Source organism: Corapipo altera, unplaced genomic scaffold (assembly GCF_003945725.1).
Source record: "Corapipo altera isolate COAL_440 unplaced genomic scaffold, ASM394572v1 288, whole genome shotgun sequence".
Classification (NCBI taxonomy): Eukaryota; Metazoa; Chordata; class Aves; order Passeriformes; family Pipridae; genus Corapipo; species Corapipo altera.
The window spans coordinates 291,535-312,586 of record NW_020885071.1 but is presented as its reverse complement, the minus strand read 5'-3'; the positions used below and the strand labels follow the sequence as shown (position 1 = coordinate 312,586).

Sequence of the window (21,052 nt, the reverse complement as noted above, 5' to 3'; positions counted from 1 at the left end):
CACAATCTTTGCCAATGCCGAGGCAGCAGCGGGGGCCGGGGCGTCTCCGGGATTTTATATCCCAAAATACCCGCAACAATAAATTATTAACGCCAAACGGAACCAACTCGCAGCAGCCCCGCAGCTCCAGCTACCCGCCACCCGGCGTGGCCCAGTAGCACGGAGGGACCCCAAGGCCAGGGAGCGGGTCCAGGACCCCCTGGTGCCCCCCCAGCACGGGCAGGACACGGTGTTACCACACGAGTTTATTTAAATAAAACCGAACACAGATGCAGCGTTGCGACCGGAGTGATGGACCAGACAAGCGATGCGACAGGGACACGGCGGCCGGGGCGGGCGGGCGCTGCGAACCCTCACGGTCACCCACCCCAGACCCCGGCTCCGAGGGGGCCACGGGCGAGGGGAGAGGGCCACCGCTGTCCCCACCCCATAGCAGGGACAGGCTCCTGCTCTAGGACCCCCGTGGGGGCGGGTGCCCCCCAGTGCCACGGCTGCACAGGGCTGGGGTCTCCTCTTCATCTTCCCTCCTGCACACCACAGCCTCCCGCCCCCGCGGGCTGCCAGGCACACCCACCCTGCCGCGGGGGTCCCGTGGGGGTCCCGGCAGGGCGGGCAGCACGTGGCACCCCGGGCCAGCCCCCGAGGACTCGGTGTTCCGTCTCGCTCTCACCGCGGGCAGGCGCGACGCCGGGGCGGCCGCGGCACTCGCTCACACCGAGGGGACAACGGAAATAAATATGGGGAGGGGGTGGCGCGGGCTGGGCCCCAGCGTGGGGGCAGAGCCCGGCCCCAGCCTCGGCCCCGGCGCGGCCGCGCTTCTCGCCTGGTTATGGAGACGGGGGGTTCCCCCCGGAGCTGCCGGAGACCGCGATGGCATGTGACAGTGCAGGGCGAGGCACGGGCTCGGACCTCGAATGTCTATGGTGGGGGGCGGCGCGGGGGGCACGGGCGCGGGCCGGGGCTAGTACTCGTCCTGGTCCTCTGGCGGCTGCTCCTCCAGCTCGTCATCCTCTGGTGGAGCGAAGCCCTCCTGAGGGAGATATGGCGGCCATTGGCACGAGGGTGGCAGAGGTGGGCATACTGACCCCCCCCAGCATGGCACCGGGCCTTTGTCAAAGCCCAAACCCCCCCAGCGCCCGTGGCAGCGAAGGAGGCTGGAAGCGGCCGTGCGGAAGGGGTCTGTCCCCTCCCATGGATGCCCAGAGAACAGGATGGGGACACGGGGGTCCCGAGGGTCCTGTGGTGCCCGGTGCTCACCTCCGTGGCGTAGAGGACGCTGACGATGCCGGTGATGATGGGGCTGTTCTCGTTCTCGTGCTCCTGGCAGATGAGCTCGATGTCCCGCAGTTTGCTGAAGTAGAAATCCCGCTCCTTCTCCAGCCCGTCCACCGTCAGCTTCAGGTCCATCAGCTGGGGTAGAGGGAAATGGCCGGAGCCTTCAGGGCCTCCCACAACCCTGCGGTGCCCCCCAGGCCCCCTGGCAGGATCGCCCCTACCTGCTGGTTGAGCTCCAGGATCTGCGCGTCGGCCTCGGTGCCGCCGTTGCGGGCGGCGGGCGAGTTTTTCCGAAGGATGCCACTGGGCACATTGCCGAGGCGGGCTGGGTTTGGGGTGTTCTTGGGGCCGGTGGGGGAAGTTCTCTGGGGGACTTGACAGCACATGGGGACCGGTGGGTTAATGCCAGGGGGGCTGTCAGCGGGGACCCTCCCCTGCATCACGCCCGGAGGCAGCGGTGGGCAGCAGGGCAGGCAGAGCTCCAGGCTCTCCTGCTGTCACAGCCCCCCTGTCTCTGTTTCCCCTGGCAGATTTCACACCCAACTGCCCCCAGGGGTGCTCGTGGCTTGGTTGGGGTTTGCTGTGCAATCTGGGGGGAGTCCCAGCCCCTGAGATGCTCCCATGTGGCTGGCACAGGGAGCCCCCGATGCCCAGGGGAGCTGCACTGCGGTGGCACAGCACAGGAGGACGGCAGCCAAGGCAGGTGAACCACCCCTAGCCCGGGGTGAGCGGGCAGACGGAGGCAGCTGAGCCTGGCCCAGCTCCCTGCTGTCCCATCCACCTCCCTGCTGTCCCCTCCACCTCCCTGCTGTCCCCTCCACCGCCCCGCTGCCCCTGCAGACCCGCCCAGCCCCCCCGTTACAGGCAGGCAGGCAGCAGAGCGGGGTGCAGGCAGGGTTTTGGGGGGACGCCTGGCCATGGGGTGCAGGGGGCGGGGGCAGCGCTCGCCGGGGGGCCCCGGACATTACCTGCAGTGCCAATGGGTTTCTTGGATTTGTTGTAGATGTGATCACCTGGGTTAGGGGGGGGGCGCGACGTCCTGGCCCTGCCGCGCCAGCAGCGGGTTGTACTCCTTCCCGTCGTAGTTGGCGTCGAAGAATTTCTTGAACCACTGGATGAACTCAAAGTTGTCCTGGAACTTGCCCTTCACCAGCCGCTCCACGGCGATGATCTGGGGGCACACGGAGGGACCGGTGGGGCTGTGCTCCCGGTGCAGCCCCTGGCACGGCGGGGACGCCGGCACGGCACAGCACAGCCCCCCGTGGCACAGCCCCCACCGTCCCCATGGACCTACTTTGTCCACTCCCATCTTCTTGAAGGCGGCCTGCAGCACCTTGAAGTTGTGGATGTACTCGTGCTCCAGCTTGGCCTGGAATTTCACCTTCCGCAGGTGCACGCAGCCGGGGAACAGCATGTCCATGAACTGGCAATAGGCAGCCCCTGCGCCGGGCCCGCGCCGCGGTCAGGGGGGCTGGGGGCACCGAGACACCACCCCCTCCGTGTCCCCAGACCCCCCCGAGCCCACCTGAGCAGAGCTGCTCGATCTTGGTGTAGTTGAGCTGCAGGGAGTCGTTGACCCAGGCCAGCATGTCATGGCGGCTCAGGTTCTCGCTGGTCACCGACGTCGAGTACACATTGACGGCCATGCCCCAGCTGTGAGAGACAGGGGTCACACAGGGGGCAACCCCGACCCCGGGGTGACCATCCCACACAGGCTCTCACACTGGGGGCACTGGAACCTGGGGTACACATCCCACCCAGGCTCCAGCACAGGGGACACTGGGACCTGGGGTGTCCATCCCACACAGGCTCTCACACTGGGGGCTGGAACCCAGGGCACACATCCCACCCAGGTTCCAGTACTGGGGGATGCTGGGGCCAGGCTGCCATGGGACCTGTGGGACCGCCCCCTTCAGCTGCACCCACAAATAAGGCAGGAGGGGTGTGACAGGGAGGCGTGAGGGTCTCCAGAAGCCCCACGGTGGCCCACTCGGCTGGGTGGACCCCTGCCCTGAACAGGGGTACCCAGGGGAGCCGGGTCACAGGGTGCCACGGGGAGCAAGACACGGATGTAGTGCAGGATGTTGCTCACGGGCAGGGGATCCCAGGGGATGTGGGCACCACGGAGGGGCCACGGGCACTGCCGAGGGCACTGCCTCTGCACCAGGGGGATGTTGCTGCCCTGTGTGAGGCCACGGGGCTCCCGGGGGCTGCTGCCCATAAGCAGCTTAGGGCCCCCCCTCCGGCCCCCGGTGCTGCCTAATCTGCTGGGGCCAGGATCGGGATTGGGGTCCATTAGAGCAGGGCTTAGAGGGGCAACATCTGCCGGCAGGCATGGCCACAGAACCGCGCCCAGATGGTGGGGGGCTCTGGGACCCCCTGTCCATGGCCCTGGCACTGCACAGCAAGGGGAGCCCCACCAAAGAGTGGCGGGCACCGAGCCCCCATCCCACTGCCCCCCCCCCCAAATGCTTTAGTTCAGGGACCGATCGAGGGTCCCGGTCCTGCTGCCCCTCCCCGGGGCCGAGGGTCCCCGTGCCCCTTTCCCCCCCCGCGCAGCAGCGGTGGCAGCGGCGGTGTTAATCCGCTTCCCTCCCTGGCCAGGGGGGCTGCGGGGCCCGGGCCAGCTGCCAGGCGGGGGCTTGGGGGGGGCGATCCTCATCACCCCCCTCCCGCTGCCACAGCCCGGGGGGGGCGAGGGCGGCACTGCCACCGCACGGCTCCGCCCTGGGGGGCTGGGGGTGCATTGGCGGGGGGCTGTGGGGGGCTACCACCTCCCCGGTGCCCGTTTGGGGAGGAACAGGTGCCGGTGGCCGCAGCCCCCCCACGCTCGGGCTCAGCACCGCGGTGACTCAGCACCGGCGATGCCGCACGGCCGCGGCCGCTTGAACCCCAGGGGCAGCTGAGCCCCCCGCCCCCCGCCGCGGCCGGGACCCCCGGCCCGCTCCGCCGCGCCACCGCACGCAGCTGGGGGCGGGTATCGGTATTTTTAGCCGCCACCGCAGCCTCTGGCACCGCGGTCCCCGCGCCGCCGCCATCCCCGGCACGGCGCGGTGGGCACCGACCGCTCCCGGCACCGGCGAGAGCCAGAGCCCGTCCCGCGGCCTCGTGCCAGCGGGGTGCGGGCAGGGGTCCCCCCCAGGCTCTGCCCCTCTCCCCCCTCCCCTGGCTCCGGCAGCGGAGCTGAGTCATGCGCGGCGCTGAGCCAGAGCCACGCGCACTGCGGTGCCGCGGCTGCCGGGAACCGCCGCGCCGGGGCCGGGGGCTGCAGAGGGCCGCGTGGGGCAGGGGGCTGCCGCCGACAAACCCCCGCCATCGCCGGCCCTTCCCCAGATAACCGGAGCTGCCTCCGGCAGAGCTGGACCCACCGCGAGCCGCGGGGCCGAACCGTGCCCGGTGGAGCGGGGGATGCCCGGCGGGACCCGACACGGCCGCCCACGGCTCTTAGGCCCCCTGCCCGCGTTTGGGACGGGACAGGGACCCCCTGGGGCCCCAACGGGGACGGGTTTCCCAGTGGGATGAAGTGGGGTGTCACGGCGCCAGGCGAGCCCTACGTGTCGCCACCAGCCGCACCCCGACTCCCGCACACGCCGGCACACGTGAGAGCCCGGGGGAGAACCTTGGCCCGCGGGGAGAACCGTGACACGCCGGCAGAACCCCTGACCCCTTCGGCAGAACCCCGACCCCGCCAGGCACCGGCGTGTCCTGACCCCGGAGCGGGGACGCGCTGGCCGGGGCACTCGGTGCCACCCAGCCCGTCCCCACCCTCCCAAACCTCCCAAACACCTTCCAAGCCCCCGGCGCAGCGCCGAGCACGCCCCGGTGTAATGACAGGGCAGCCAGGGCCTGCGGCACCCTCCGACCCGCTGCCGCCCCGACGCCGGGCGATGGACGCGCCCAGGGCCGGGAGCCTCCGGCCCGGCCGGTTTGCCGCCGGCTGGTGCCAAAAAACTAATGAAAATAAGAACTGAGCCCCGATTCCCGGCAGGCCGTGGGGAGAGGGACTGTTGCCGGGCGCCCGGCCAGGCGGGGGACGCTTACCGCTGCATTTTAATTGTCCGGCCCCGAGCTGATAATCACGGCCCCGGGCTGTGTCCGTGCCCGTCCCGCGGCGCTGCCGGGGCGCACGCAGAGGTCGTCCGGGCCCGGTCCCACGGCGCAGCCCCCGGGCCGCTCTGCCCAAACAAACGGGAGCAGAGTGAGGCCGGACGCGTGTGCCAGCGCCGGGGCGGCCGTGCCACCGCGGCGGCCGAGGGCGGCACCGACAGCGGGCACCGGGAGCCGGGCGGCGCGTCAGTGCCGGCCCGGCAGCACCGCGGTGCCGGGGCGAACTGGGCTGCTGCGACTGGCGGGTTCTATTTTGGGAGCCGTCCCGGTGGCTTCTCAAGTGACAAACACGCGAGGGGGGTGGCAGACAGCCCGGTGGGGGCTGAGCGCCGTGCGGAGCCGCCGCGGGGCTGCCGGGGACCTGGCAGCGAGCACAGTGGCCCTGGTGCCATCAGAGGTGGCCACTCGCCGCTGTCCCCCCCCAGGGGTCCCCCCAGTGCCACTTCCCCCCACCCCAAGCAGAGCATCCCCGCTCCCCAACCTGCGCTGCGGTGGGCACAGGTGGGTTTGCCGGGCGCGGGCAGCCCCCAGCCCCGCACCGGCTCCATCCCCAGCCCCGCACCGGCTCCATCCCCAGCCCCGCACCGGCTCCATCCCCAGCACCCTTCCCTGTCTCCCGGCGGCAGTGCCCGTCCCGACGAGGCGAACCGGCCGCTCACGCACCGGGAGCTGTCGGCTCCCGACGGCGATGCCTGCGCGGTGCCGGTGCCCGGAACGCGGGGTGGGTGCCGGCCGAGCAAATCCCCCCGCCCCGCTCGGCTCCCGCTAACCTAAATAACTCGGTACGGCGGCGGGAGCATGTGCAGAGAGGAGCCCTCCCCCCCGCTCCTGAAATATTAATGCCGAGCGCCGCGGGATGAGCCGAGCCGGGAGAGCCGGGGCGGGCGGGGGACACGCTCCCGCTCGGGACACTCAGCCCGTGCCACGCCGCCGGGCAGCGCTGTCCCCTCCGTGTCCCCACAGCGTGACGGGACGGACAGTGAGGGCTCACGGCACCCCCGGGACCCCGATCACACCGGGGGGGTCTTGGGGCGGCGCTGGGGGCCGGGTCTGTGCGCTCCGACCGCGGCGGGGGGACCCGCTCGGGAAGGCCCGGGCGGGAGATGGGGTTGGCTGCCCCCGGGACGGCGGGGGAGCACAGGGAAGGGGCCGCGCCAGTGACACCACAACCGCACCGGTGACAACCGGTGACAATCCCGTCCCGGCGGCACCGCGGCCGTGCCGGTGACACCGCCGCCATTAGTCCGAGCACCGGGAGCGCGTCACGCTCCGTGGGTCACGGTGACAGCCGCCTGCCGCCCGGGACCGCCACGGCAGCATCCCGGGAGTGTCACCCACATCAGCACCGGCGGCACCGGCACTGCCCGACCGGCGGCGGCCCGGGCCCCGCAGGAGCCCCCAGACCGGGGATCCCCGGGTGACGCCCAGGCCCCGCTCATGCCCGGGACCGGCGGCAATGCCCGGGCCGCTGCTGCGCGGTGCCGGGACTACAGCTCCCGGCCTGCCGGTGCCGTACCGGGACCGCGCCGTACCGGGGCCGCATCGTGCCGTGCCCGCGGCCCCGCGGGAGCTGCGGCCGGGTTGCAGGAACGGCCGTCGCTGAGTCAGGCCCGGCCCCGCCGCCACCGGCCCCGCGGGACCACCCGGCCCCGCCGCTCAGCCCCGGCCCCGCCGCTCAGCCCCGGCCCCGTTCCCGGCCCGGTCGCGGCCGCTCCATCCTCGGCGGCACCGGACAGACCTCCCAAACCACCCGCGGCCGCTTCATCCCCGGAGGCCCCGCGGCCCCCCGGCCTCGCCTCTCAGGCCGTGTTCTCGGCCCGGCCCCGCCGCTCCATTCCCGGAGGCCCCGCGGCCCCCCCGGCCGGCGCCGGCGGCCGGTGCGGGGATGCGGGCGATGGCGACGGCGCTGCCCGGTCCCTCCCCAGCCCCTGGACGGTCCCGCCGCACTCACCGCTCGGCCGCGGCCGCCGCCGCTCCGCTCCCCCCGTTTCGCTGCCGCCGCTCCGGGACCGGGACCGAGACCGGGCCGGGATCGCTCGGACCCACCGCGCCTGCGCCGCCCCCCCCGGCGGGCGGGGCCGGCCAATAGACCACGCCCATGCTGCCATGGCAACTGACGTGACCACGCCCTCTTAAACCATGGCAACGGAGCGTGGCCACGCCCCCTCTCCGCCATGGAAACCATCATGCCCTCCCCTCCCTGTCGCCATGGCAACAGGTCTGGCCACGCCTCCGTCAGCCTTGTTTCCCACACAGCGCCCCCTGGCGGCGGGCGGAGCCCCCTGCACCGCCGGGACCTCCCGGGACCCCCGGGACACCCCCGGAACCCTCCCGGACCCCCCGGGACCCCCCGGACCCCCCCCGGACACTCCCGGAACCCTCCGGACACCCCCGGAACCCTCCCGGATCCCCCGGGACCCCCCGGGACCCGCCGGACACCCCCGGAACCCTCCCGGACCCCCCCGGACCCCTCCCGGATTCCCCGGGGCCTTCCGGGGACCCCCACTTTGGGACCCACCCGAGACCACAGAGCCCCCCCGACACCGCAAGCCCCCTGCATCCCCCTGTCTGTGTTTGTGGATGTACATGTGGTGGCAGGGCCAGCCCCGTGTCCCCACAGTGTCCCCCTCTGTCACCATGTCCCCAGCTGTGTCCTCGTGTCCCCACACATTCCATGCCCTCCTGTGTCCCCACATCTCCATGCATGTCCCTAGGTGTGACCCCGTGTCCCCATGTAACCCCATGTCCCCCTGTGTCCTCACATGTGTCCCCATGTCCCCACATGTGTCCCCACATGTGTCCCCTCTCTGTCCTCATGTCCCCACAAATGCCCCCCCTGTGTCCCCTCCGTGTCCCTATGTCAGGGCTCTTTCTGCTCCCAGCACCTCCCTGGGCACCCCTTGTCCCCAGTGCCATGGCCATGGGGTCCCTAATCCTGTCCCCCACCCGGATCCCCCACCCAGGATCCCCCCCAGGCCCCCAAGCAGGCGCAGGCCGGGCGCTGTGAACGGTCTTTAATGAGCAAACAACGGACGGCAGGTTCCTAAATTGGCCGTGTGGGACCACCCAGGGGGACACGGGACCCCCCGCCAGGCACCCACCGGCCCCCAAACACCTACAGGGACCTACAGGGGGAGGGCACAGGGTGGTGGGGGGTGGGGAGCGGGGCCGGGGCACCCCCAATAGCACCAGGGGGGGACGGCAACCCCTCGGGGGGGGCCACACGCACCCGGACCCCCGTCGGCACCGGGGGCAGCGCTGGGGGCCCGGTGGGTGAGAGGGGACCCAGCACAGCCTGGAACAGGTGTCAGAGGGGTGGGGACACGTGTGCAGGTGTGCTGAGGGGTTCACCTGCGCACACGCGTGTGCAAACACGCCTGGGAGCGTGAGGGGTGACACAGGTGTGTGCTGGGGACACCTCGCTGGGCCCGGGCAGGGGTGACACAGGGGTGACAGGTGTGCACACCTGTGCCAGGGCAGCTCACTGGCCCCGTGCTCGTGCAGGGGGGTGTGTGACACCCCTCACTGCCAGGGTGGGGGGACGGAGAGGGGCAGGAACGGGGGGTGTGGGGATGGGGAGGTGCAGGGAGGGGGAAGGGGGGACAGGGATAGAGGGGAGGGTGAGAGGGGGCAGGAATGGGGCTGCAGGAGTGCAGGTGAGGGTCAGGCGTGGGGGAAAGGGATGGGAATGGGGGGCTGGGGTGTGGTGGGGGGTCAGGGATGGATGGTGGTGCGGGGATGGAGGTGGAGACAGGAGGACAGTGACGGGGATTGGGGTTAAGGGCGGTGATGGGGGTTAGGGATAGGGACTTGGTGATGGAGGAGGGGCTGGAATGGGGTTCAGGGATGGTGATGGGGGTCAGGGATGGGGTCAGGCCAGGGGCAGGAAGGGGGGGGGCCCTGCGTCTCCCCCACCCCTGTCGACCCAAACCACTTCAGAGTATTTCCACGGGATGCACAAACAAGTCAAAGTTTCACTGATCCAAACCCAACGTGCAAACAGAAAAGGGCCGGGGGGGCACCCGCTGCCCCCGGCCCTCCGCGGCCCCCGCGCACGGCCCCGCCGCCGGCACGGCCCCGCCGGCAGCACGGGGGCCAGGCAGGGCCCCCCGGCGAGGGGAGCCCCGCCCGAGCCGGGCCCGGGGGGCGCTGGGGGCGGCGCCCGGTCCTCAGTTGGGGGACAGGTCCCCGGCTCTACCAGATGCCGCTCGACCGGCCCCCGGGGGGAGCGAGAATCCGGGCCGAGGCTCGTTTTGGAACGTGGTCATCGATCTGAGAACCTGCCGGGCACACGAACGGACGGCGGGTGTCAGGGTGGGGGCAGCGGGGGCACGGTCCTGCAGAACCCCTCAGCCCAGCACCACCGGCAAGGGGGACAGCAGGGGCTCAGTGTCCCCCGGCACTGCGGGGACAGGGGATGCTCCGTGTCCCCCAGCACTGCAGGGACAGGATATGCTCCGTGTCCCCCGGCACTGTGGGGTCAGAGGATGCTCCGTGTCCCCCCAGCACTGCAGGGTCAGGGGATGCTCCCTGTCCCCTTGTTCCTGCCCCGGCTGTGGTGGATGCAGTGGGGGAGCACCGACCCCGCCTCGTGCAGCCCCTCCATGTGCCAGCCACGGACTTTCAGCCCCCAAGTCCCATGTCCTGCCTCGGGGGGCTGGAGCAGCTCCAGTGCCACCGGGACACCGAGCAGGCACTGGCACGGAGCATTGTCCAGGCACAGTGTGGGGAGCCGGGGCTGCCCGAGCACAGGACGCAGCTCCATCCTGCCTGGCACAGACCCCCAGACTGGCACAGACCCCCAGACTGGCATAGACCCCCCAGCCACTCCCCTGACCACCCCAGAGCCCCGGCCAGTGCAGCCACACGACGGACAGTGCACAGAGGGAGGGAGGGAAGGGTGAGGGGCTGCAGGTCCAGGGAAGGGGGCAACTCTGCTCTGCCACGGCTCCCTGCCCGGGAGAAGGGGGGCTGCACCCGGCGGGAGGGGGTGATGGGAGTGATGGGGACACCCTGAGGTGGCAGTGGGGACACCTTGGGGAGGGGGGTGACAGGACAGCCTGGGAGAAGGATGGCAGGACACCCTGGGGTGAGAGTGGGAACACCCTGGGGGGGAGATGGGGACACTTGGGGGTGGCAAGTGCCCGGCCAGTGCCCGGGGGGGCCGAGGCCGGGGGGGCCCGAGGCCGGGGGGGCCGGGCCCTTCACTGCGGCCCTGCTCTTACCGGAGAGGCTGAAGCTGGACTCGTGGAGGTCCCTCATGCCCCCGTGTCGCGTGGCCGGCCGGGTGGGCGTATCGGCCAGGGGCGTCCCCGTCTCTTTTTTCCCAGCATGCACAACCACGGCCACGTCCCCCAGGTACGGGGTGCGATCCACACCCCGCAGCTTCAAAGTCTGCCGGGAGCGAGAGAGAGAGCGGAGAGAGCGTCAGCACCCACCGGGGGGGGGCTGCGGCCGGGGCTGGGGGGGCCCGCGGTGCCAGCGGGGTGAGGGGTGCCAGGGCCCTACAGCGGGGTGCGGATCGGCCGGTCCGGGAGAGGGAAAGGGCTGGGGCATGCTGGGGCTGGGGAGGGGGCTGCGGCTGGGGAAGGGGTTGAGGCATGGGGAGGGGGCTGTGGCGTGGGGAGGGGGCTGCGGCTGGGGAGGGGGCACTTGGCGGGGTGCTGGGCAGGCTGAGGGGCTCCTGGTGCAGAGCAGCAGGACCGGGGGCTGGGGGAGGTGGGTGACCCTGGCAGAGCAGCCCCTCGCCCTGTCCCCCCCACAATGCCCAACCAAGCCAAGCCACACCAAGCCATGCCAAGCCACACCAAGCCATGCCAAGCCACACCAAGCCATGCCAAGCCAAGCCATGCCACACCAAGCCAAGCCATGCCACACCAAGCCATGCCAAGCCATGCCAAGCCATGCCATGCCAAGCCAAGCCAAGCCCATGCGATACCCTGTGCCCTCCCCGCAGCCACACAGCTCCAGCCAGGTACTCTGGTGCTGGCCACCAGCTCCTTGTGACAGTGCCAGGTCCCCCCTCGCAGCACCAGCACCGCCCCAGTCCCCCAGCACACCCCCTACAGCCACGGCTCTGGGGCACAGGGTGGGCCCTGGTGCTGGGGGCTGCCAGAGCTCCCGGGTGTCGCGGCCGGGCAGCCCCTGCCAGGCGTGTCTGGTGCACGTGGTGCCACCACGAGCCGTGGGGCTGCCTTGGGGGCACCCAGCAAAGGGCAGAGAGCCGGGACAGAGGGCTGGGGGGGCCCTGACATTCAGCCTTGGAATGACCACGAGCCACACACGTGTTGGAAGAACTGTCCCCTTGCAGTGCCAGCAAGGAGCCAGGGAAGGGTCCTCCATCGCACACCCACCTGCAGGGACCCCCCGGCCCCTGAGCGAGGCACGCTGTGCTCTTGTCACCTGCCCCAGCGTGGCACAGTGTGGCACGGCACTGTGGTGGCACAGACCCTTCTTCCACGCTGCTGGGACCACCGTGGCCACCGGCCCCTTGTCCCATGCAGCACCCCGCACGGTGCAGCCCTGCCCCACACTGTGGCACTGCTCTGGCACCGCTCTGGCACCACTCTGGCACTGCTCTGCCCCGGCCCCCCCGTACCTTCTCCCGCTGCACCAGCTTCTTGTAGGCGACGTCCGGGAAGGAGCGGAGCGGGCAGAACTTGCCGGTGCCCTCGGCGCACATGAAGACGCCGTTCTCGTAGACCACGCGCCCGCGGCTGATGGTGACCAGGGGCACCCCGTGGCACCGCATGTTCTCGTACAGGTTGATGTCCCCACCCTGCACCTGGGTGCTGGCCGAGATGGTCCTGGGCGGGGGGGTGGCACGGTGAGGGGCACTGGTGGCACGGGGAGCCCCTCCCCAGCCCCCTGCCATGGGCTGCACCTACTTGGTGGCCTCGGGGTCCCAGACCACGACGTCGGCGTCGGCCCCGGGGATGATCCGGCCCTTGCGGGGGTACAGGTTGTGGATCTTGGCGGCGTTGGAGCTGGTCACGGCCACGAAGCGGTTCTCATCCATCTTACCCCCCACCTGACACAGGAGTGGGGGTGAGGATGTGCCAGGCTGTGTCCCATCCTGTCCCCACAAGCCCCCACGGCACCCCAGAGGTGCTGCTGGGGCTGGGACCCTCGCCAGGACCCACTGGGGTGGCACTGGGGAGCACCTCACCCACCAACAAACACCCCACGGGACGTCCCACCCCAGCAGAGCCCCCAGGGCCAGCCCCGTGCCAGGGGCTGGCATTGCCGTACCACGCCGCGCTCCCAGATGATGTTCATGCGGTCCTGCACCCCGCTGACGCCGTGGGGGATCTTGGTGAAGTCCTCCTTGCCCATGGCCTTCTGCTTGGTGCTGAAGGGCCGGTGGTCCGAGGCCACGATGTTCAGCGTGTCGCTGTGGGGGGACAGGGCAGGGTGGGGGATGGCACCCCTGGGGTTGCTTGGGGTGCCCGGGGAGCCCAGAGCCCAGGGAATGGGGCACCTACACCACGGGGTGCCTGGAGACCTGGGCACCTAGGGGGCAGGGTGCCCAGAGAATGGGGTGCCCATGCAGGGAGTGCCCAGGGAAGAGGGTGCCCAGGGAATGGGGCACCTGTGCACGAGGATTCCCAAAGGAATGGGACACCTGTGCAAATGGGGTCCCCAGGGAGCTCAGTGCCCAGGGAATGGGGTACCCAGGAAATGGGGTGCTCACACCATGGGGTGCCTAGAGAGCAGGGTGTCCAGGGAATGGGGCACCCAGGGAGTGGGGTCCCTGGGGAGTGGGATACCTGGGGAGTGGGGTGCCCAGGAAGCTCAGTGCCTGGGGAGGAGGGTGCCCAGGGTGGGGCCCAGGAGGGGCACCCACACCCCAGGAGCTCAGTGAGTGCTTGGGAAGTGCAGCACCCACAGAGCACGTCCCCAGGGGCACACAGGTCCAGGGAGGGAGGCACAGAGAGCTCGGTGCCTGGGAGGTGGGGTGCCCAAAGGACGGGGTGCCTGGAGGGCACAGCCCCAAGGGAGCAGGATGATGGGGTATGGCACAGCCAGGCAGCCTGGCACCCAGGAGCAGGACACCGGGGGGTGTGCCGGACACCAGAAAGCCCCCACGAAGTGTGGCTGGCAGGGGGGGCAGAGAGGGTGCGGCTGGGAGGGGCCTCACTTGGCGAGCAGGCTCATGAGGTAGGCGGAGGTGTTGGTGTCGAGGCGCAGCGGCGGCACGGTGACGTAGGCGGCGGCGTGGAACCAGTCCTGGTGGTAGTAGTGCAGCCCGGTGAGCGTGGCGTGAGCCGTGGTCGTCTCCGCGTACACCACCTTCCCTGCCGGGGCGGAGGCACACGCGTGTGCGAGGGCACGTGTGTGTGTGCACTGGCCATGCCCAGACCCCCATGCACCCCTCAGGCCACGATCCCCGTGACCATGTGTGTGCTCACGTGTGTCCCCTGGGTGCTCACATGTGTGTGTGTCCTGGGTGCTCACGAGTCTGTCCCCTGGGTGCTCATGTGTGTGTCCTGGGGATGCTCACATGTGTGTCCCGGGGGTGCTCACACTTGTGTGTCCCCTGGGTGCTCACATGAGTGTCCCCTGGGTGCTCACGTGTGTGTCCCCTGGGTGCTCACGTGTGTGTCCTGGGGGTGCTCACACTTGTGTGTCCCCTGGGTTCTCAAGAGTGTGTCCCAGGGGTGCTCACGTGTGTGTCCTGGGGGTGCTCACGTGTGTGTCCTGGGGGTGCTTACGTGTGTGTCCCCTGGGTGCTCACATGTGTGTCCCAGGGGTGCTCACACGTGTGTGTCCCCTGGGTGCTCATGTGTGTGTCCTGGGGGTGCTCACGTGTGTGTCCCAAGGGTGCTCACGTGTGTGTCCCGGGGGTGCTCATGTGTATGTCCCCTGGGTGCTCACATGTGTGTCCCGGGGGTGTTCACACATGTGTCCCCTGGGTGCCCGGTGGCTGTGGTTCCAGGTGTGCACACCCGTGCGAGGGCACAGCCCCACAGGTACACACGTGTTCCCGTGCCCACGTGTCTGTTCCCTCCCGTGTCTCCGGGTGCCCGTGTGTCTCTGCGTGTCCACAGCTCTACCATCCACGTCTACGTTCCTCCAAGCCCACAACCTCCCCGGTGCCCACACGTGTCCCGTGCCTGTGGGTGTTTCTGTGCTCCTTGCCCACACGTGTGCTGGGGAGGTGGGTCTCCACCCGTGTCCCCTACCTTGCATCTTGGCGGCAGCGATGACGTCCCCCGCAGACATGCTGGAGACGTTCACCAGGTACACAGGGCAGTGGGTCTGTGGAGAGCGGGTCAGCGGCACTGTCCCCGTGGCACCCTGGCTCCATGGGGACCCCCCCACGGAACTGAGGTGCCCGCTCTCAGCCCACCCCACGCTCAGGACCACTCACCCTGTTGGCGATGGTGATGACACGGTGCGTGGCCTCGGCTTCCAGCTGCGGAGAGAGCCAGCAGTGACACGTGTGGCATGGCACAGTGGCACCCAAGGGTGGGTGGGGGACACAGTGATGGGTGGGATGTCCCAGAGTGTCCCAGAGCATCCCAGCCATGACCCGTGCCACCGCTGCGGTGACACAGTGGCACCAGACATCACCTACCTCTTCGGGCCGGCTGATCTCAATGCCCTCCGGTCCCGTGATGCCCAGATCCAGCGCTTCCTTGGCTCCCTGAGGGATTTGGGGGGGTCAGGGTGGGGGTTCTGCTGCCCCAGGCTGGGGGCCTATCGCACCCCTTGTCCCCCTGCTCTCACCTCAGCCACGAGCTCTCCGTTCTCGGCGTGGACGCGGGCGATGGCGCCAAAGTCGCGGCAGGCGCGCAGGACCTGGTAGAGCTCGCTGTCCCGCAGCATGTACAGGTCCTTGTAGGTCATGAACATCTGGAAGGAGTTCACCCCCTTCTCCCGCACCAGCGTCTCCATCTCTGCCTTCACCTGTGCCGGGATGGGGAGTTCAGTGTGGACCCGCTCCCCACGCGCCGCGAGGGGCCCCATCGCAGGGCAGGGACAGACACACCCCCCTGGGGACACGGGATTTGTGGGTGATTTGGGGAGCGACAGCTGCTGAGGGGCGTGGAGGGGATTTTCTCACGCCCCGGGGGGGCACTCGCTCCATCCCTCCACTCCCTGCTCTGTCTGGGGGGGTCGGGGCCGGGGTCTCCCCACGGCACAGCCGGGAGCCAGGTCTGATCCCCCTCTGGCAGCTTTGGGGGGATTGCAGGGGCTGAGCGTGCTGTGGGATGTGGTCCAGGCATCAAGCCCCCACTGCCATTCCCGTGGGGGTCATGCTGCAGGTTGGGGTCCCCCCAAACTGGGACCACCATCCCTGGGCACCCTGGTCCTCCCTTTGGAGTAGCACCACCTTCCCCACCCGGCGAGGGGCTCAGCCTCGCAGGGACCCCCTGCCCCAGGGGAACCCCTGAGCCCCTGCCCTGCTGAGCCCGGCTCAGGGCAGCTCAAAAGGCAGCCTGGGGGCTCAGCCCACCTCCCAGGCAGCTAATGGGATCAACGGGGCTGGGAATTAGTCCCAGCAGCTGCTCCCGGGCTCCCGGAGCCGTGCCAGACTCACCTTGGGCGCCCACCAGGTGATGCCCATGTGCAGGGCGTAGTCGCAGCACACCTTGGGGTCGGCCAGGCTGCGGCACTTCTCGTAGGCGTCCAGCAGCGACGTCTCCTTGTCGGGCAGGACGTGGCCGATGATCATTGTCGTGCCCCCCACCAGCGCTGCCTGCGGGGCACAGGGAACGTGGTGGAGGGGCAGGATTCACCCCCCCGCTGCCGGCACCGATCCTGCCCGGCCGTGAGCCAGGGGAGCCCTCAGATGCCAGGCCGGGGTGGCCACATTTGGGAACGGCATTGCCCACAGGCAGGGAGCACATCTGGGTGGCCACATCTGGGAACGGCATTGCCTTGGAGGGTGTGGGAACGGACCCTCCATTTGGGAATGGACCCTCCACATTACCCTGGCCCCGCCCACAGCTGCCCATTTGCAGCAGCACATCTGGGCACACAGCACATCTGGAGAGCCCCATCCCGTCACCGCTGGGGCACCCCCTGTCCCAGCTGCACAACCCGCTGGATTTGGGGGGCCCAGCAGCCCCCTGGCACAGAGCCCTGTGCGGGGTGGGGCCCCAGGGAGCCCCCCCTCTGCAGCGTGGGCGGCAGGGCAGGCGCTGTGGCACCGCCGGTGTCCCCGGCTCACCCAGCCCCGCTAATCCCCAAAGCTCCTTTGCCCATCGCCCTCACGGGAGGTGCCGGCGCGGTGCCACGGGGCGGGTGATGGTGATGGGAAGCAGGCCTGGCACGGGGTGTCTGGGGGAACTGCACCGGCCCCTGTTCCCCAGGGACTCCATCACTGAGCCCCCCGCCCAGGGACATCGGACACCCCGGGGACAGGCACGGCCAGCGCTGGCCTGGCACAATGGCTGCTCTGTGCAGGCACTGGGGACAGCGGGACAAGCTGCAGGGACAATCCTGTGCTGGCCCCTCGACACCCCCAGGCAGCGGCACCCGGTACGTGGTGCCACCAACACAGGGAGGGCAGAGGGTCCCCGAGCTGGCACAGGGTGCCACGGCCCCAGGGTGGGAGGAGAGCGCTCGCAGGAAGGGGACATGATGGATGGGGACATGATGGATGGGGACACGGGGACAGGCGGTGCCACACCACAGCGCTGCTCTGGAGCTGATGCTGCCGGGGATGCCCACGCTGCTGGGGCAGAGAGCTGCACCACACCACACCACACCACACCACACCCCACCACAGCACCAGCGCCCCGGGGAGCCCCCCCAGAGCGGGGGGCAGACCTCCACAGCAGGGGCTCAGGGTGAGGGGTACCTTGGTGCCGTGGTAGAAGTCATCGACACAGGTGGCGTTCATGAAGGTCTGGTGGAAGTGGGTGCTGGTGTCGATGCCGCCCGGGATGACGAGCTTGCCGGTGGCGTCGATGACCTTGGCACCGCCGGGGATCATCAGCTCGCGCCCCACTTGCTGGATGATGCCGTTCTCGATGTAGACGTCGGCCTCGAGCGTGCAGTCGTCGTTCACCACCTTCCCCCCCTTGATGAGGATCCGCATGGTGGCCGCGTTGGCCATCATGGTGCTGTGGGGCAGGGGCGGTGCCAGGGTGACCACCGGGAGCTCCCCGTGGCTGGGGAGGGGTCACCCCATTGCCCACCCTTGCCAGAGATGCCCCAGTGCAGGGCTCAGGCTGCACATCCTCCATGGGCCGTGCCAATGGATTATCCCGGGAAATCCGCAGAGAGGAGGGGCCCTGGCACCGAGCCGGGGGCTGCCACCCCACTGAGCCCCCTGCTCTGGTGACACCAGTCTGCACTCTGGCCAGTGCTAGCCCTCCCATGGTCCCCACACCCAGAGCAGGGCTGCTGGACCCCACCCCTGCCCGTCCCTCATTGCCCCCCCAATTCCCCCCAGCTGCTGGTGCCACGCGTGCTGAGGGGACACTGCTTGGTGTCCCCATGAGGTGACAGCACTCATGCCTGGGGCAGGCTGCCTGCCTTGTCTCTGTGGGTGACTGGGACTGGCACAGAGAGCACTAGGACTGGCACCATCCGAGGGGTTCTCTGCCCACAGTGCCAGATCTGCCGGAGACCCCCGCGCTGCCCCAGCACTGCCTGAGCCCCCGGCAGTGAGGGGCATCCCCAGACATGATCGATAAGTCATTTGGTGAAGGTCAAACACCATCGACCTGTTGGAGTGAGGACAGCACGTGCCAGCTGTGCCCACTCGGGGGGAATGAGGTGGGCTGAGACCCCACCAGAACCCCCAACCCAGAGACCCCACTGCAGGAACCCCCACGGACCCCTCCACCAGACAAAGGCCAGGGAACCCACGTGTGCAGCATGGCACAGCCCAGCGCTGCTGGCACGATGCTGGCACCAAGCAGCCCTGTGGGAACAACCCCCAATGCCCACCAAGACCCCTGGATGGGCACCCCGGAGCCAGCACTGAGCCACGGGGCAGAGGGTGCTGCTGGTGGGGGACAGACCTTGTGGCAAGGGGTGATCGGTGCCCCCAGGACCCCACTGCTGCTCCAGTGGGTGCTGGGACCCAGGCACAGCTCTAAAGGGACAGTCCCGAGCTGTGCTGGCCCTTCCCAGTGCCCATCCCAACAGCTACTGGGCAGCAAATGGCTTCCCAGGCCCCGGAGCTGGCGGGAGCCGTGGTGTCATGGGGCTGGGTCAGGCTTTGCCAGCAGCTGGGCACTGCCAGAGCCACCGGCCAGAGCAGCTGCGGGGGGCGAGTGGCCGTGCCCACCAGGGACCACCACCATGCTGGGGGCACCAGGAGCCCCTCCTGGGCCAGCTCCTGCCCCGGGGCTGTGCGGTGGCAGTGCCAGCCCTGCCGTGGGTGAGCCCGGTGCCAGCCAGTGCCTCATCCCGCCGCCCTTGCTCCAGAACAGGGAAGCAGGAGCAGCTGCTGGGGTCCTGCAGGCAGCCCCCCTCGGGAATGTCACTGGCATGCACAGCTGTGTCACTGCTGAGGGACCCTCCCTAAGGACCGAGGCGGGGTGGCAGTGACCTCGTGCACCATGCCAGGTCACTGTGGCACGCTGGGCACTTGTCACCCCAGCCCAGTTGGTCCCACGCCCACATCTGCCCCCAGCTCTGCCTTAAGTACTGAGGCAAACCACTGCCCCACGTGAGGGCTGTGCTGGGGGGCACCCAGACCCACGGCACCACTGCCAGGGATGAGGGGAATGAGGGGGATGACGGGCACAAGGAGGATGAGGGGATCAGCCTCAGCCAGGGACCCTCCAAATCCCCTTGTCAACCAGGGTGGGCCAAGACACCAGGGCTGAGACCCACCTCGGTGGGGTGGGACCAGGGGGGACGAGCCGGTGCCCAGAGTGCCACCACAGTGCCCACAGCCCCCACGACCCCCGGGGACGCCAGGGCAGGGCTGGGCCAGGCAGGAGGATACAGGAGGGTGGTGCGGGGGGGAGATGGTGCAGCACAGAGGGGGTGTGGGGGGAGGTGTCACGTCGCACCCCGAGATGAAAGCAGGTTGTGGTGACGGACGGATCTGGAGCACGGAGTGTGCGGGGAGCAGCCAGTGCTGCTGCAGAACCCACCGCCCTGAGACCCCCGGCACGGGGGGACGGGGCACAGAGGGGCTGCCGGCGGCGGGGGAAGGGGTGAGCATGGCAGAGCATGGCAGAGCATGGCAGAGGGTGGCACAGAGGGGGCAGGGCTGGCGGGGGACAGGACATTGCTGGGGGCACAGGCGTGGGCTGGCCACCGTGCACAGACAAGGGCTGGCAGCTCCACACGCTGCCTGTAGCCTTGGCCACCATGGAGCCACCCACGCCACTGCCACCGCTGTCCCCACACTGCCCTCATTCCACTGTGCCAGGCCCCTTTCCCACCCCCTCCTCAAGGACCCTTGACCACCCCCCAGACTGCCACAGGAGGGTCCTGCTGTCCCCGTGCCACCACTCCCCAGTCCTTGTGCCCAGCCCCGACTGCTCACTGAGGCCTCTCTGGCACAGCAGCGTCCCCAGCTCACACCAGTGCCCCCATCACACCCAGTGCCCCTCAGCTCACCCCCGGTGCTCACACCGGTGCCCCCAGCTCACACCGAGCATTCCCGGAGGCTCTGCCCCCCCGTGCCCCAGCCCGTGCCGCAGTGCCAGCGTGGCACCAGCCCTGGTGACACCGGGGCCGTCGCCCGCACCCCGGCCAGCCGCTGCAGCGTGGCGGCACAGCCAGCATCGGCCGGCGGTGGCCGAGCTGGCGCGGTGGCCGGAGGTTTCCTGCCAGACAACAAACGGGCTCCCGCGCTGGGCAGAAACGCAGCGTCAGCGCCGGGGGGGCCACCACCATCCCGGGGACCCCCGCCCACCCCGCGCCGCAGCCCCCCGGCTCGGCCACCTCGGCAGGCGGTGGCCGCGGCGCCGCTCCCGGCACACAAAGCGGGGGGCTCGCAGCCCCCCCAGCCCCGCCGGCTGCCGCGGGGACAGCTGTGACCCCGGCAGGACAAAGGGACCCCGGCCCGGCGGGGGCTGCCGGGGGCACCTGTCGGGGCCGGGGCGGCTGCCGGGCCCGGCCTTTGTGCCGGGGCTGCCGCATTGTGCGGCGCGGCGGGGCCGGGGGGCCCTCACCGCCCCCCGCTTTTGTCTGCGCCGCCGAGACCCGGCACCCGCCCTGCCCGCGCCCACCCTGCCCGTGGGTGCCCCGACAGGACCCCGCTTTGTCAGGGCTGGGCTCGGCCACCGTCCCTCCGGTGACACCGACCCGCGACTACCGGCCAGAGGCGCTGGTGGGGTGGGCATCGCCCCCCGCCCGGGAAATGTCCCGCGGGGGGTTCGCCACGGCCCCCCAGCCCTGCCCCTGTGCCCAGGACGGTGCCGGGGTCCCACCGACCGCCCCCCCGGCCAGGACGAGCTGCGGTGCCACCGAGCCACCGCCCCGGGAGGGAACGGGAGACCCGCGGAGGCCGCGATGGGCGGGCGAAGGGCCAGGGATGCTCCACCGGAGGCAGAGCCGCCGAGCGCGGGATGCTGCCGGCGGGAGGCCGGTCCTCGTCTCCGCGGGCACCTTGGCACGGCCCGGCCGGGCACGGGAACGGCGCGGCCACGCCCGAACGAGCGAGGGGCGCTGCGGCGGGTCTCGGTGCGGGCTCCGGGCACCGCGGAGGGTCCCAGCCCCGCTCCTCGGTCCCCGTTCCTCCCCG

The 21,052-nt window shown here is 70.3% G+C and overlaps 3 protein-coding genes across 4 annotated transcripts; 1 reads left to right on the top strand and 2 right to left on the bottom strand.

Moving 5' to 3' along the window:
- Nucleotides 1-228: 228 nt before the first annotated feature.
- Nucleotides 229-7,451, bottom strand: MAPRE3 (microtubule associated protein RP/EB family member 3). Its single transcript, XM_027669189.1, is given in 8 exon segments — nt 229-1,030; nt 1,258-1,410; nt 1,497-1,648; nt 2,244-2,304; nt 2,306-2,446; nt 2,570-2,715; nt 2,801-2,928; nt 7,334-7,451. Coding segments are annotated over 7 exon segments (843 nt in total). The 5' UTR covers nt 2,922-2,928; nt 7,334-7,451; the 3' UTR covers nt 229-961.
- On the top strand, nt 2,920-7,518 carry LOC113959900 (basic proline-rich protein-like). Its single transcript, XM_027669191.1, has 4 exons — nt 2,920-2,930; nt 4,454-5,211; nt 5,264-6,103; nt 6,671-7,518. Exons 1-4 carry the CDS (start codon nt 2,920-2,922, stop codon nt 7,516-7,518), a joined length of 2,457 nt encoding a protein of 818 aa, XP_027524992.1.
- Nucleotides 7,519-9,491: 1,973 nt separating this feature from the next.
- On the bottom strand, nt 9,492-17,488 carry DPYSL5 (dihydropyrimidinase like 5). Of its 2 annotated transcripts, XM_027669187.1 has the most exons (12): nt 17,195-17,488; nt 15,929-16,087; nt 15,115-15,294; nt 14,963-15,031; nt 14,756-14,800; nt 14,568-14,643; nt 13,523-13,679; nt 12,634-12,775; nt 12,270-12,412; nt 11,981-12,188; nt 10,608-10,776; nt 9,511-9,662 (listed from the first exon to the last, which is right to left on the bottom strand). In XM_027669187.1, exons 1-12 carry the CDS (start codon nt 17,453-17,455, stop codon nt 9,577-9,579), a joined length of 1,695 nt encoding a protein of 564 aa, XP_027524988.1. In that variant the 5' UTR covers nt 17,456-17,488; the 3' UTR covers nt 9,511-9,576. The 2 variants fall into 2 exon arrangements, with proteins under 2 accessions (XP_027524989.1, XP_027524988.1); XM_027669188.1 differs by lacking the exon at nt 10,608-10,776 and having other exon boundaries at nt 9,492-9,662.
- Nucleotides 17,489-21,052: the final 3,564 nt, after the last annotated feature.

Excerpts from the sequence above, each read along its gene's own strand:
- DPYSL5 (XM_027669187.1), bottom strand. The coding sequence starts at position 17,455 with ATGATGGCCAACGCGGCCACCATGCGGATCCTCATCAAGGGGGGGAAG. Across the intron at positions 12,776-13,522 it reads CTCATGAGCCTGCTCGCCAA|CGACACGCTGAACATCGTGG; the intron begins GTGAGGCCCCTC and ends GTCCCCCCACAG. Across the intron at positions 12,189-12,269 it reads TGGGACCCCGAGGCCACCAA|GACCATCTCGGCCAGCACCC; the intron begins GTAGGTGCAGCC and ends CCCCCCGCCCAG.
- LOC113959900 (XM_027669191.1), top strand. Across the intron at positions 5,212-5,263 it reads GCCCGGCCGGTTTGCCGCCG|GCCGTGGGGAGAGGGACTGT; the intron begins GCTGGTGCCAAA and ends GATTCCCGGCAG. Across the intron at positions 6,104-6,670 it reads GCCGGTGCCCGGAACGCGGG|CCGCCTGCCGCCCGGGACCG; the intron begins GTGGGTGCCGGC and ends TCACGGTGACAG.